Source organism: Rhinolophus sinicus, chromosome 3 (assembly GCF_057876585.1).
Source record: "Rhinolophus sinicus isolate RSI-liver-muscle chromosome 3, RSI-T2T, whole genome shotgun sequence".
NCBI classification, from domain to species: Eukaryota; Metazoa; Chordata; class Mammalia; order Chiroptera; family Rhinolophidae; genus Rhinolophus; species Rhinolophus sinicus.
Window position 1 is genome coordinate 88,721,120 of NC_142503.1, and position 15,903 is coordinate 88,737,022.

The 15,903-nt window shown below is 37.2% G+C and overlaps 1 protein-coding gene across 1 annotated transcript in view; it reads right to left on the reverse strand.

The window, feature by feature from the left end:
- FBN2 (fibrillin 2) overlaps positions 1-15,903 on the reverse strand; it is a 266,506-nt gene that overhangs the window by 115,716 nt on the left and 134,887 nt on the right. The window contains exons 9-10 of the mRNA XM_019732405.3: positions 2,065-2,217; positions 357-590 (exon numbers count right to left, since the gene is read on the reverse strand). Coding sequence (XP_019587964.1) covers positions 357-590; positions 2,065-2,217 — 387 coding nt within the window. The remainder of the gene's footprint in view (positions 1-356; positions 591-2,064; positions 2,218-15,903) is intronic.

Genomic DNA, 15,903 nt, shown 5'->3' on the forward strand with positions numbered 1-15,903 from the left:
GGGTGTATGAGCCGGGCAGCTGCGAAGGGCCAAATGAAATACACTGAACCAAAAACGTGCCCTTGAATGGCGTCATCTGGATTGGACCATTGCTGTGCTCTCATCTCTATTCGCAAAGAAAGCTTGGGTTACTCATTTTTTGCTCCAATTTGGAAAGTTTATGGAACAGGAAGATAATATTTTCCTAAGAATTTTCTATTACTACATTATATTTTAGATGCTAAAACAAGTTTTTATACACACACACACACACACACACGCACACACACACCCCTTTTGGAGAAAAAAAATGTTAGCAATTATAATATCATTTAAGGCAGAAAACGAAAGAGTTTACACAAGAAGTAAATACTCACTTAGCCCAGTGATGATAGGTCCCTGTCCCCCGGCCCCTACGCCCGCTCCCCCAACGCCAGGAGAAAAGCCATTGCTTCCTGGGATGGGGATAAAGCCTGTCCCTCCTGGGCCATAACCATTGCCATTGCCACTTGGGGCAAAGCCATTCCCCCCAGTGCCTCCAGGTCTGGAACCAGCACTCCCTGGAATCCCGCCTATTGGAAGTCCATCCATGCAAAGCCTGCGGTATTCCTCTACAAGAAAAGAAAGTTCAGTGAAACACAAATGGATGTCTTTCTGCAAAATAAAAGCAATCTTTGTACTGTAATGATCATTTTAGCTTATCTATACCACACAATATGAATAAGTAGGGTATTATCTTAATAAATGTTTTCAATGCTAGCAGTAGCAGGAAAAGGTATAGCTGTTTCAGAAAAAATTTACAACCTCTATGCCATATTTTAACTGAGTTGCAAAACCAAAGAATCATTTATATGAGCATTTTGATTTCACGTCCCTTAATGCAACTCATAAAATTCCAGATATAACTATGAATACAAAAAAATTTACTTGAATAGATGAATATTAAAGCTTTAAGTAATTCATTCTGCATATTTGATTTTACTTGAAATTTCAGAAGGAATATACGTTTCCTATTACTTCTCATTAAAGGATTAATATGGCTTCAGAATATTTTTTCTAACATAGATTTTTAACAGAAGATGGTATTTAATAAGTTTTTAAATCTGCTCCTTATTTGTCCAAGTGTCAAAGTTGAGAGAAAAGTAGAAAGAATATAGTGATTGCCTTATTTCCTTAACTGTTGTCAGAATTAGAAAACTATATCAGAAGAAATGAAAATTATTTAACTCAAGTAATTGTTTCAGTATTAATCTTACTATTGCATATTACTAGTGGAACTATGACTTTCCAAAACTATATACTATGCATTAACTCTGCTTTAAAAATTTTTTCTAGTTGTTTTTCATATTTTATAGCTTAGTTTGAAAGAATGTGCTTAATTTTTTTCTCCATAACAGTACATATAGGTACATATCTTTATAAGTATATTTCAAAAACTTTAATTATTTTTATAATAATAATTTAATATGAAGATGTATAATAAAATACATTGATATGCCCCTATGTGACAAACATTAATCGTACTTAACGATTCCCATTGTATTAACAAGAGGAGCTGCTTCTCATTCATCCTAATTTCCTGATACAGCCTTAGTTACATGGCAGTTAATACAGCAAAGTGAATGAGAGGTATCCGCCTACGCTTTTATTCTTAGTTTTCAGGTCATTAGAAAAGAGGAAATATCTTCAAGGATTGGGACACTACGAGATAGAGACTCCTAAAACAAAATGTAAATGAAGGTAGAACTTTGTTATTTAAACATACTCCAGCTCTGGAATGAAAGATCAGGAGGTGTTAAAACTGAATTGAAATATTGACATTTGAAATAATTTTTAAAAAATATTTCCAAAAACACAAGCCATAATCAGCTCTCAGGAATGTTTTTGGTATTAATAAATTGGGTATAATCATAACTGATCCTAAACAAACAATGCCATCCTATCCCTCACAAAAACACTCAAGTCATGTTGAAGACAGTGAGAGGAACAGAAATAGGATCTGACTTCAAGGAGAAGAGCAAAGTACGCTGGTACTCGTTCTCCTAATGCTGTGGATCCTGAAGAGACTAGCAGCAGACTGCTCACCAGAGCCCCTCACGGGACACGCTTCAGGAATGGTTCCAAGGCCCCAGCAGCGGCCAGGCTCACAGCAGCACTGCATTTTTGTCATTCTGCCCGGGAGCTCTTGTGCGCAGCGACCATTCACCAGGCCCGAGAAACATGTGCCTGTTCTTTGATCTGAACATGTAAAAATAAAATAGAAGGCATGGCAGAATTATCTCAGGTTCTTACATCAATCATTTCACATATTAGAAGAGGCTAAATGAAAGAAGTTGTTTTACTTAATCTCTATTTATTCTCTGAATTTCTACGACATTTATTCGTTCCTTTACTTATTTGCTGAGCAACCATTTATTGAGCACCTATGCCATGCCACATCCCAGAGATACACAAATGGAAGGTGGCAAGCAGACATGAGCCCATCCTGCAGTGAGAAGCCTAGCCCAGACAGATCCAGAGCTTGAAGGGAAGAAACCACCCAGTCCCATCCTACATTCTCCAACCCCCAGCTGACCTGCAGACATGTACTACTGCTTGCCATTGAGATTTTTTGTGGTTGGTTGTTACACAGCAGTATCTGACAGATACAGGTCTGTTTTAGAAATTTTGATTGGAAGCAGCTCTTTGAGACAGTGACATCTGGGGAGAGACTTGAATAAAATGAGAACATGAACCACATAATTACCTGAAAGAAGAGCAGTTCAAAGACAAATAAGGGGATATGCTTGATGTGTATGAAAAACGGGTCAATGTGGCTGGAGAAGAGCACGTAATAGGGAGACTTGGAGACTGAGCTCAGACAGATACCAAAGCAAGATCTCGTATAGCTCTGTAGAGCATTAGGGAAGGGCTTTGGGGTTTTATTTGGAATTCTGTAAGAGTCATAGGATGGTTTCAGTTAGAGGAAGAACAATAGTTTACATTAAAAAAGTCTCTTTGGCCGTTGACTGTAGTGAGCACAGGAAGACCAGTGAAGATGATACTGCAGACCCCCAGGGGAGAGATGAGGGAGGCCTGGATGAGGGTGATAGCAGTGAAGATGATGACAGTGGTCAGATGACAGACGTACTCTGATAGTACAGCCAATGGGAACTTGCATGGGCATAGGGTATGAGAGAAAAGAGGAAATTTCTCAAGTTTCTGATTCACAACAGAGATGGGGATAAAAAGGGAAGAAATAGGATTAAAGGGCATAATACAAGGCTTTACTTTAAAATGTGTTATATTTGGAATATTGAATATACGAGCCTGGAATCCAGAGGAATGGTCAGGCTGAAGATACATACCTGTGAGATATCAGTACATACCTATATATACTGATATATACACCATTATATACTGATACACACACACACACACACACACACACACACACACACACACTGGGGGTGCCAAAAAATGTATATAAGTGGACATTGGTCAATGTTGCTCAAGCAGTAGTTCACTATAATCAAAAGTGTCTCGGGGCCGGCCTGGTGGCTCAGGCCGTTAGAGCTCCATGCTCCTAACTCCGAAGGCTGCCGGTTCGATTCCCACATGGGCCAGTGGGCTCTCAACCACAAGGTTGCCTGTTCAATTCCTCGAGTCCCACAAGGGATGGTAGGCAGCGCCCCCTGCAACTAAGATTGAACAGGGAACCTTGAGCTGAGCTGCCTCCCGGATGGCTCAGTTGGTTGGAGCGCGTCCTCTCAACCACATGGTTGCCGGTTTCGATTCCCGCAAGGGATGGTGGGCTGTGCCCCCTGCAACTAGCAACGGCAACTGGACCTGGAGCTGAGCAGCGCCCTCCACAACTGAAAGGACAACAACTTGAAGCTGAATGGCACCCTCCACAACTACAATTGAAAGGACAACAACTTGACTTGGAAAAAAGTCCTGGAAGTACACACTGTTCCCCAATAAAGTCCTGTTCCCCTTCCCTAATAAAATCTTTAAAAAAAAAAAAAGTGTCTAGACGCTGATGGAAACCACTTGGAGCACCTCTTGTAATTGCAGAAGTCAAATCTGACTTGTATTCATCTTTTGTTATGGGTATATATTGAGTATTACAATCTTAATACAGTTTTTTCCTTTCTTAAAATGTGCATACATTTTTTGGCACCGTGTGTGTGTGTGTACTTCTGTATATATGTATGTATATGTGTATCCATATATATATGGTGGTGTAAGCCATGACATTGCAAGAGACATTTTTAAGAACTAGGGGCAATGAGTTATATGTCAAATGGTGCTGAAAAATAAAGTAAGTGGAGATTCAGAACTAGCCACTGGGTTGGCAGGACTGCTACATAAGGAGTTTGTGCATTATCTTGCAGGATTGAGGGTAGAGAACTGACATGATCAATCGTGACTATAATAAAGGTCACTCTGGCAGCAGGGTAGAGAATGGATCAGAACGGCAGATGAAGGCTAGAAGACATCAAAAGACTACATAAAATGCAAAAAGTGCATAGGGATAAAATAATAGCATCTGTACACTCTGTGGGTTTATAACTGAAGCTGCCTTTATTGTAAGCAATGAAAGAAATTGTGAGCCTAATTCATTATCTATTATTCAACTTTTATCAAGGTGCTATAAAAGATATTTTGTCTAAAACCACAAGAAAGATGTACCACAACAATAAGGAGCTGCACATCAACAATGAAGATGAAACTATTAATTAAATAATTCCATTGAGAGGTAAAGCCTAAATGATTTGCACTAGATACAGAATTTAAAATAAATAAATAAATAAATAAATAAATAAATAAATAAATAAGTAAATAAATAAATAAGTAAAATAATATTATTTCCTCTACTGGTCCACAGTATACCTCAGGTTGCTTCTAAGCTATTATTAAAATAAATGAATTGGCTTTAAGATATTCCATGTAAGAATCAGAACACCTCCTCACATTTCCCAAAAGAAACCCAGTATGTCCCGATGTCCCCAACTTAACGATGGTTCCACTTACGATATTTTGACTTTAGGATGGTGTGAAAACGGTACTCATTCAGTAGAAACCGTACTTCGAGTTTTGGTTTCAATATTTCCCTGCACAGATATTCAGTACGATACTCTCTCATGATTCTGGGCAGCTGCAGAGAAGGGCAGCTCCCAGCCAGCCATACAGTCACCAGAGTACACAACTGATACTACACAGTGTACTGTGTTGCCAGCGTGCTTTTCTTTTTTTTCTTTTTTTCTTTTTGGTTATTGTATTCTAAACACGTTGAAGGTAGGCTAGGCTAAGCTATGATGTCCGTTAGGTTAAGTGTATTAAATGTATTTTCACCACACGATGTGTTTATCAGGACGTAACCTCACTGTACGTCGACGAGCATCTGTATTAAATTTGACGCACACACGCATGCGCACGTAAAGGCACTGGAGACATTTCATAAACTTCACAAGTTGCGCCTGAACAGGCTGTCACTGGGAAGAGTGTCACAGGTAGGTTCCTATTCCCAAGAATGAGCCAGGCAAATAATTTTTGGAATATTAATTCCAGAAACCCAAAATATCATGTTCCCAGATTTACTTGATGGCTATGCTCCTCAAGAACAGGGTGCAAATTAGGATAAGGAAGCCCTAAACTCTTAACAGTAATCACTGTTATGAAACAGTACTACAAGGTTGGCTGAATTGTATTTATCTCTTCAAGGCTTCTGCAAGGAGGAGGCTGTACCATAAGTTTTGAAGAAAAAACAATGGCCTTGAATCAGGAGACTTAGATTTACATCAAAATTAACTTTGATTTTGAAACTATATTGAACTCTTCTTCGTCATGGAAAAGAGTTGGTGGATAAATGAAATAAAACAGCATGTGTTCTGTTTCTAGCAGAACGGTGGATTAGCTACCCCAATGGCTTTCCCAATAAAAGGATCCCAAGTAAAATATGAAAAATTATGTTAAAAAATGCATCCCTTAGCTGGCATGAAGAAAGGGAAAAATAGAGTCTTAAAATGAAGTGAAAACAGGAACTTTAGGAGGTAGATGCACAGCCAGGTTTCAGCTTCAGGGCTTCTGCGAAACTCGAGAGACTTTAAATTTCTACTCTGCTGGGTGGAGGTAAAAAAAAGAAATCTGTAACTCCAAGCTTTTCCTCACACAGACCCCTTTTGATGTCTCAGTTCATGTTAGGTTTGTGGTCTGAAGAATTTCAAAGGTGGAATATAATATAAAGATGTCCTCAGGTAGCGATACTCCGTACAACTGGCATAAGCTACTATCACTAAGGACAAGTCTTAAATATTTTCCATAGATACCATGTTTCCCCGAAAATAAGACCTAGCTGGACAGTCAGCTCTAATGCGTCTTTTGGAGCAAAAATTAATATAAGACCCAGTCTTATTTTACTATAAGACCCAGTCTTATAGTAATTTTTGCTCCAAAAGCCGCTTTAGAGCTGATGGTCCGACTAGGTCTTATTTTCGGGGAAACATGGTAAAGTTCCAAGAAAAAAAAAAAAGAGTAGGTAATAGGAAAATAAATAAGTAAATAAATAACACATAAAGAAACAAGGCTCAATGAACAAAAGTGACTTGAATAAACAGCAGATTTCAGATACTGGAATGGTGACACCAATTCTGACAATTATTAATTAATGATAATTCAGTAAATAGTAGTTAATAACTAAATTATATTTTAAATGTTTAAGCAAGTAAAATCTAAAAATGTGAGCAGGGAAAAAGAGCCCATAAACAATGGAAGAACAGACTTAAAAAAATTCAATAAAACTTTTAAATGAAAACGATCATAACTGAAATAAAACGCTTAGTGAATATATTAAACAGGGTATTCCATATAAATGAAAAGAGAATTACTGAGCTGGAAAATATAGCTGAACATATTAATTTCAGTGTAGTTCAGAGAGACAAAGAGATGGAAAATGTTAAGAGGTTAAGAAATATGGAGGTGAGCCTGAAAAGGTAATATACATCTAATAGAAATATTAGAAAGAGGTAATAAGAAGACTGGGGCAGAGACAATATTTAACAGATACTGGCTTAGAACTTTCTGATGATGTTCCAAAAACCTCAAATCTAGGAATTCCAATAAATCCAAAGTGGGAAAAATAAAAAGAAATTCACAGCTTGTCATATCACCGTGAAACTGCAGAACTTCAAAGGAAAAGTGAAGATCTTAAAAATAGCTAGGAAAAACACACAGATTACCTGTTAAGGAATGATATCTGAACAATCACTGACTTCTTAATAGCAACAATAGATGCTAGAACACAATGGAACAGTATCTTCTGTACACTACAATAAAATAACTATCCACTTAAAATTCTATACTCAAAGAAACCATCTTTCCAGAGAGTAAATGAAGTTCATTTTCAGGAAAACAAAAACAGAGAATTTTCTACCAAAAGGTTCTTGCTAAAGGAAATTTTAGAAGTGCTTTGGGCAAAAGGAAAATGATTCCAAATAGAAGGTTTGAAATGCATAAAGGAAAGACGAAAAATATTGTTAGATACCCAGGTAAAATCTAAACAAGCACTAAAATATCAGACAGTAATAAAAATGATTAATTTGTTGCAAAGAGGGAGTGGTAATGGCTAGAATTTATTAAATTTGGAAAGGGACATCAAAGTGTAACTAATCTAATATTCTCTTGTTGTTTAGATGTGGGTAAAAATATAGATTATTTTTGGATTTTAAGTTACATATACATCTTAAAACAGCTCGGATAAGCACTAAAACCACAGAAATAAAGTATGTAACTTCGGAACAATAGAGGAAAAAAGAATGGAGTATGGTGGAGGAAGGAAACCTGAAAGCAAGAAAGGAGAAAAAAGTAACAAAAATGAAAAAAAGCAAGTAGGAAGCACAAAGAAATAATAGAAATAAAAACAAATATATCAATGACTATAGTAAATACAAATAAATTTAAGTCTCAATTTAAAAGACAAAGATTTCATTCTGTGTAAAAACAATTTAGATTTAGACTGTTTAAAAGAGAGATTTAAAACATAAGGAAGCGGAAAATTGAGAGGAAAGCTATACAACAGGCATATATTTAAATCTTCCACTCACACTCACAAAATGTGATGCAAAATAATATGTAAAATAGACTGAAAGAAAATATTCAGAAATAGACCATGAAGAAAAAGAACTTGAGACAGTCTATACCTATTGAAAAAAAGGTTCAATTTACCAGGAAAATATTTTAAAACATTCATCACCTTATAGCATCAAAATACATAAAATAAAAACTTAAAGCACCACATAGAGAAACTGAGAAATCTACTGTCATAGTGGGATATTTATACAACTCTTTCAGAAACTGATATTTATGGTAGACAAAATTCAGTAGACACTGAGAAAACTTAAACAGTATAGTTAACAAGTTTGATCTAATGGGTATATCTATGCAACATTTGGAGAAAACACATCTTTTTCAAGCCCACATGGAAGATTTGCAAACCAGAGAAACCCCTTACACTTCTAAACAACTCGTGGATCAAACACAACAGCACACTGGAAATCAGGGAATATGTATACACACGAGACGGTGCTCATCAGGAATCTAAGTATATTTGGGAATCTGCCATGATGCTGGGAGGGGTCCACAAATCTCTCCTTACACTGTACCTTGCAGTGCAAGTGAAAAACACCTTAGATATGTAGGCACTACATGATTCCCACTTACGGAGACCCCACTGTGACTAATAAAATAGAAATTCATTTTAAATTATTACTTAATACCCAGTAGCTTTTTCACTGTGTCTTTTCTCTAAGCTATTCAATTACCAACATGCATGGATCGGAAAACATTTTTGATGTTAAAGAGGGGTCTTTGAATTATACAGTGTGGAAACTTCTGGACAGTCTTATAATATGTACTGAAGGAAACCATATCACTGGTGAGAGGGTGGAGGGGCAGAAAGAGAGGATTGGAAAGTAAATCATAACTTTTTTCATAAACTCCACAGTCTCTTTTAACACCATCGGGGAGTCAAACTATTTACCTCCAATCCTATGAGTCAAAAACATACCAGGATGAGATATAGATGAGTGTAATGTGATGTCTCATAGTTAAGGTGTCCCCCAAAATATATTTCAAAAGCGAAACAGTGGCTAGGAGTTAGGTATTTGTTTTGCATGTCTGAAACTGTCTGGTCCTTAGAAAGTACTGTGTTGAAAGGCATCATATGGTTCTCGCCTTTTTCTCACCTTTTTCTGTCTGACTTATTTTGCTTAGCATAATAATCTCACTGATAATGTGGGATGTAAAACTGAAAGCAACAAAAGAACAAGACAAACAAATAAAGAAACAAAAACTCATAGACAATAGTTTAGTGGTTACCAGAGGGGAAGGGGGGAAGGGGATGGTAGAAGAGGGTAAATGGGATGAAATATATGGTGATGGAAGGAGAACTGACTCTGGGTGGTGAACACACAATATGATAGATGATGTACTGCAGAACTGTACACCCGAAACCTATGTAACTTTACTAACCATTGTCACCCCAATAAACTTTAAAAAAAGGAAAGGAAAATGCATCATATGGAAGAATATCTGAAATAAAAGAAGAACATCCTATAGAACTAAGTTGTCTAGGCACACCATCCCTTGACACAGAGAACTACTATCACGGGCAAAGGCAGATGAAGCATATTTATTACATCATTAGGACAAGTCCTTCTAATGCTTGGTGTATGTTTAACTGTAGGACTGATATGGCATAGAAATGAAAACAAGTCTATTCCTCTAATAATCTCCTGTCACCCTCACTACAGTCCCAGAACAAAGTTTACATGAAGTGTTATTTAAAGCCACACTGAAAAAGAGGAAGCAATCCATCTCCTCTGATTAAAATATAAATCTATCTTGAAGCCAAATAATGGTACTATTATCAGAGTTTGTTTCATGGCTTGACATTTCGTCTAAACTTGATTTAAGAGAATGGTTAATTACACAATGTGATGAAAACTTGGTCAAATTTGGGGGTTGTACCTTGAAATAAATATGCCTCCTGTTGAACGAGATTTTGCTTATTAAAAATGAAGGGTTCAGTCAGAAAACACCGATGAGGTAAGCTCAGGTCAGAATACTAGTGATAATAGGTGTTTGGTCAATAGCAACCACTGTCTCAGGTGTCATCCCCTGATCCTGGAGGCCTGTACCCGCTTCTTTGATGGGCTGGCGCCAACCTGGGTTCCCCTTGATTAACTCTGCAGATTCTTGCTATCCCTGAAATACCTTCATGTTGCCTTTATGTTTGCATTATACAAGACTAACTAGAACTAGGAACAATGAAAGAAAGGGAACCACTGTGGCTCTTAGGTTTACTTCCTCCTTTAAAATACTGAAGTGTTTCTTCCACACTGTCTAACCTTCTCTTTCTAGAACATTCTTTCTTAATTAAAACTACTACCCCTGTTCCTTTAATATGATTCTGAAGTTAAAACTAAAACACTATTCGGTATACTGTTTCGTCCGTCTTCCCTATCCCACATCAGTTAAACATCTTTAGGAGTTTTGGGTTGTCCTTTAAATGTTTTGTTGCAAATATGCACATGCATATCACATAAAATGCTGCATAACAGCATACCTTGATCATCCTTCTATATCATTGTATCAAGACCTTCCTCATTTCCTTAAACATTTTTCCCCATTGATTTTTGTCTCTGTCCTGCTCTAAAATCTTGATGGGCTCTCACTGCTCTCAGGATCAACCTGAAACACGGTCTTTAGCATGGCAGTTAAGAACCTCAGCAACAGAATCTTTTTTTGTTTGTTATATATTTCTAAGAACTTGTCCATTTCTTCTCGGGTATTGAATTTGGTGGCATATAGACCTTCAGAGTATTTGCATATGATCCTTTGTATTTCTGTGGTATCCATCCTAACTTCTCCACTTTTATCTCTGATTTTGCCTATTTGTGTATTTCCTCTTTTCTCTTTAGTGAGTCTAGCCAGGGACTGAATTTTATTAATCTTTTCAAAGAACCAGCTCTTTGTTATGTTAAGTTTTTTATTGTCTTTTTGTTCTCTATTTCATTTAGTTCTGCTCTAAGTTTTACTATATCCTTCCTTCTGCTGACTTTGGGTTTCATTTGTTCTTCTTTTTCCAGTTCTTTAAGATTTAAGGTTAAATCTTAAATCTGTTAGGTTGTTTATTTGGATCTTAATCTCAACCATCTTTCTCATTTTATCCCAGCTCTCTTTCCTAGACACGCTCTTCTCACCATTCTGAGACCCTTCAGATACTCTCAGCACCTGCAGTCTTACTCACACCTTTCTCCTTGCTTAGCGCACCCTTATTCCTCTGGGGAGCTCCCACCCATTTTTCATGGTCGACATCATTTCCTTGACAATTTTCACTACAATAATGAGGCCTTTCTTTGTGACTTACGGCATTTACTGCCTAAAAAATTATTTTGCAATGAATCACCCACTGCCTCAAACTTTCTCTTCTGTTACTACTTTTTATATTATGTTTTCAGGTTTTCTTTTCTCAAGAATACTCCAAGGCAATATTGTGCACTGAAACTTTTGTAAAGCTCAAGGAAGTGTCCTGCGATGTTGTGGCAAGGTCACATTACGGTAAGGATTTCTAAGTGCTTCCTCTCGTTCTTTGAACTTCACTTGCTGCTGATTAGCGCTTTCCATCCCACTGCTTAGGGTCCCTGCTAGCGCTCTATGCTCACAATGGTAGTGGGGACATTATCTTGCATACAGAATTCGCTTGTCAATTCATTATTTACTCATCGCTGGCTGCTAGTCACTCTTCTCGCCTGCCGTGTTTCCCGAAAACAAGAGCTAGCTGGACAATCAACTCTAATGCGTCTTTTGGAGCAAAAATGTAAGACCCGTATTGTATTGTGTTGTGTTGTGTTGTATTGTATTGTACCCGGTATTATATTATATTATATTATATCATATTATATTATACCTGGTCTTATATTATAGTAAAATAAGACTGGGTCTTATATTAATTTTTGCTCCAAAAGACGCATTAGAGCTGATTGTCCGGCTAGGTCTTATTTTCGGGGAAACACGGTATATTACAATGTGAACACTAGGTATTAATAATGCAATGTATATTACAATGACACTGAATTCCAAACTGACATAAAGGCCATTAAGTTGTGCTATTAAAAATGCTTCTAAAAAAGATAATTAGGTATGTTCCACTTTTTTTTAGAACTGACATATGTTAGTACTCTGTTAAAAAATAAAGCTCTTTCCTGGATATTTAAAAATCTTGATGGGACACACTAGATAAAATTAAATTAGGAATTTGACTTTTATATTTAGCATCAGCTGAAATGGAAAAACTATCTTCTTTTATAAATAAAGTGCCCAGCTAGACTCTCCTGCCATATGAAACTGTTTCCTACACATGAAAGAAAAAGGAAGTTTATTGATGCTTTATAGTGTAGTACAGATGAAGGATATTTTCGTTAACTAGAATAAAGAATTAGGGCAGCATTCAGCATATGCCGTTCTTAGAATAAAGCTGCGGATAACATGCAGTTTCATACTCAAGAAAGTTTTGAGTTTGTCCAACTCATTATTATGAGCATATGTGTGGTTACAAAATAAATAGCCTGGAAATATCCATGGCATATATAATTTAATCATAAATAAATTCAATCTAAGAAAATACAGACTCAGATTTTTAAAAATCAAAGTCAAAGATCTCTTACACATTAACATGTTAGATTTATTTTGTTCTCCCATATGGAAAACACATACTTATTCCAAATGTAACACAGTTATTCAAAATAATTTTAAGCTGCGCACTTAATTTTAACATTGGTTTCATAATTTCCAAGAGTCATTCTCCGTCCTTTGGGGTTTTCCTCTGTTCCTGGGTCAAGACGTTGATAATGAAATGAATGGGGACTGACGCTTAGCAGAGGACTCATCGTTCCTCATTCTCAGGCGCTCCAGCAGGTGCTCTGTTGCCTCTGAGCATCCCCGATCACCACTCAGTGCCACCACCTCATGGTCAGCAAGACGCCAAACAATGCAAAGCAGTTATTAACCAACAGGTTGGCCTACTCATTTCAGAAAAGATTTACAGGACCCAAACTTGTATACAAGGCACTACACAGACATAAAGCTGCATAAGGCAGGACCTGATGGAACTCAGAGTCTGGTCAACACGTAAGCCACAAGTACCTGTGACAATATAAGCCCAGAAATGAAGGAAATAAGAAATATTATGGGAGGGGCTGATAAATCTTGTCCAACAAGAAAACGTGGGTTGGGTAGAAATCGCTATAAAGAACTGTGGTGTCTAATTTGGGACTTAAAGGATGTGTTGAGTTTAAACGAGCATATTGGGGGTATCAAGATGCTTCAGGTAGAGGGGATACTGTGGACAGAGGTCTGGAACTGAGCTCATGTATGGCAGTGAGAGAAATGGGAGAGCAGTGTCAGGCGGCCAGTGGTTAGAGATGAGTCCTGAATACAGTCTGGGCTGGGTTCTAAAGGACTTTCAATACCCAGGAAAAGACTTAGGACTTTACATAGAGAAGCAAGAGATATAGAGAGTTTATTATGATTTAATGGAAACCAAATATCTGACATTGAAGAAAATCAACCTCAGTAAATCATTAGGAGTCTTGATCTTGACTATCTGAATGTGATGAAGAGTATGACCGCTTTTCAATGCAAAAATAAATAAATAATTAAATAAATAAACCACAAGTTTTGTTTTACTAAAGACGATTTAGCAATTTAGGAAATCAAATAGAAAGAAATAATTTAGAAATATGATATAAAGCAGTAACATCTGTTGTGGAAAAATCTGCCTTCTAACTAGTTTGCCTCTCTTCTTCTTAGACGCCCCACCCGTGTTCTAATTCATTCTCAAAGGCCTGCAGTTACTCCACACTGCTTATCAAATAAAACACATACACCTTATTTGACATTTCCAGAACTTCAGGGTAATAACCTCATTTATTTCTCTAGCCACATTTCTTCTAGCCATTTTCTAGAATATAAACTTCCTGAAGCCATGACATCTAACCAATGATGTTCAGCGATGACTCCTAAATTGGCATTTCTCCTGCAGAGTTGAGTCCATGCCTCTTTCAAGGTGGTGATTGTGTCTGTGTGTGTGTATGTGTGTATATATACACACATACACACACAGTATTTTCCTGTACAGTTCAAGAAAATTAAGCCAACTGTAAGTAGTTCTACTAATTTTCAATTCTCATAGCTTTTAAATTATGTTAAATGAATCAGACTTATTATGCAGTGAGCCAATTGGCAACACTGACCCTAACAATAGTTAATTTGCTCAGTTTTACAGACTTAACGTTTCACTAAAAATGTTTTACCTGATGTAAGGAAGAAACTCTGATTCATTCACAAAGGACAAACAATTGTCATTCAAATCTCATCGTTCTCAGATGGGAAAGGGAGGCTCCCAATGGGCACGCTGCTTCTCCAAGCAGACTGTCAGCATGATGGCAGAAAAACCACTCCCTGGAGACCTTGCTCCCTAGGGAGAGGGTCTGTGCCACCTCAAGGAGGCAGTGGAGGGTCATCGTAACAGGAGTAACAGGCAGGAGTCAGAGAGACCTGGATTCAAATCCTAGCTCCATTTATTGGCCCTGTAACAATGTGAACGTCACCTTACCTCTCTACACTTCAGTTCCTTCATCTATAAATGTGAATAATTGTTCCTATCAGTCAGGGCTATTTTAAGGATTATAAAGCATAATATATGGGTCCAGTGCAGGCATATTCTCCTCCTGCTAACAATAATAATAATGATAATAATAAGAAGAATACTAATCATAAGGAATATTTTATTGAACATTTACTAGGAGAAACTGAAGTACAGAGAAGTCAGCAGCTTGCCCAAGGCCCCAAAGCTCTGAGATAATGAGGCAATGTAGACACCCAGTTCGTGTTTCATAAGCTGTCGTTGTTATTTTTACTCTCACTCCCACTGTTTCTTTTATTACTGCTATTGTACTCTTCCACTACTATTTGTGATGCTAAAGGCAGTATCTACATCACTTTTGTTTCGGGGCAGATGGCCAAAACTAGGAGTGTCTGGTATATCGGTACATTTTATCAAACGGATTCAGGCCACAGACCTTTTGTGTGTGGGACAGGACTTCTAGCTTCCATCCCTGACTCTGTATTTCCATCTCATCAACCCAGATCACTTGGGCACCATCCTCAAGATCTACAGAGGCCTGGCAGTTAGTTGCTGATATACATTTCCAGTGGGAAAGGGAGACTGTCACCATCCGGGTGACCATCCTCTAGTGAACAAAGCAACTCCATTTTGGGGTGCTGGTTTAATTCTTCAAATTCCCATATCCCATGACTCTTTAGTACCCTAAAGTCTAAGGCTTGCTTAATAATGGATGACCTACCCATGATCGGAAAGCACTGTTCCATCTTTCTAAATGAAGGAGAACATACAAATATATTTGGCGTTAATTTGAATATGCTTAAAGAACAAAGTTAAAGGTGTGAATTTCTTTTCTGTAATGACTATTTTCACTAGAATAAACAAAGTCTAAATAAACAAAACAGTGACTACATTCATGATTCAGAGCAATAAAACAACCTTTAATGGCTACAGTCTGTCTCTAAAGCAGATTTTTGGAAATCTTTCTCTTGTCTTTGTATCTCTACGCTGGGTAAGAGCAATGTCTTTAGGAAGTCTTTCTTCATTTCCCAAATGACTCTGACAACATAAAACAAACCCAGATGGCTTCTGAAACTGAAGTCTTTGCAAAGAGCACCTCGTCTATGAGTCCCTCAATAGTGGGGCCATTTATTTTAAACAACTCTTTCAGCCATCTTCCCAATAGTTTTATAATCGTTGCCATCTTCATACCTGTTTGGGCTGTTCTGTCATTATAAAGAAGCAGTGTATTGTGCCTT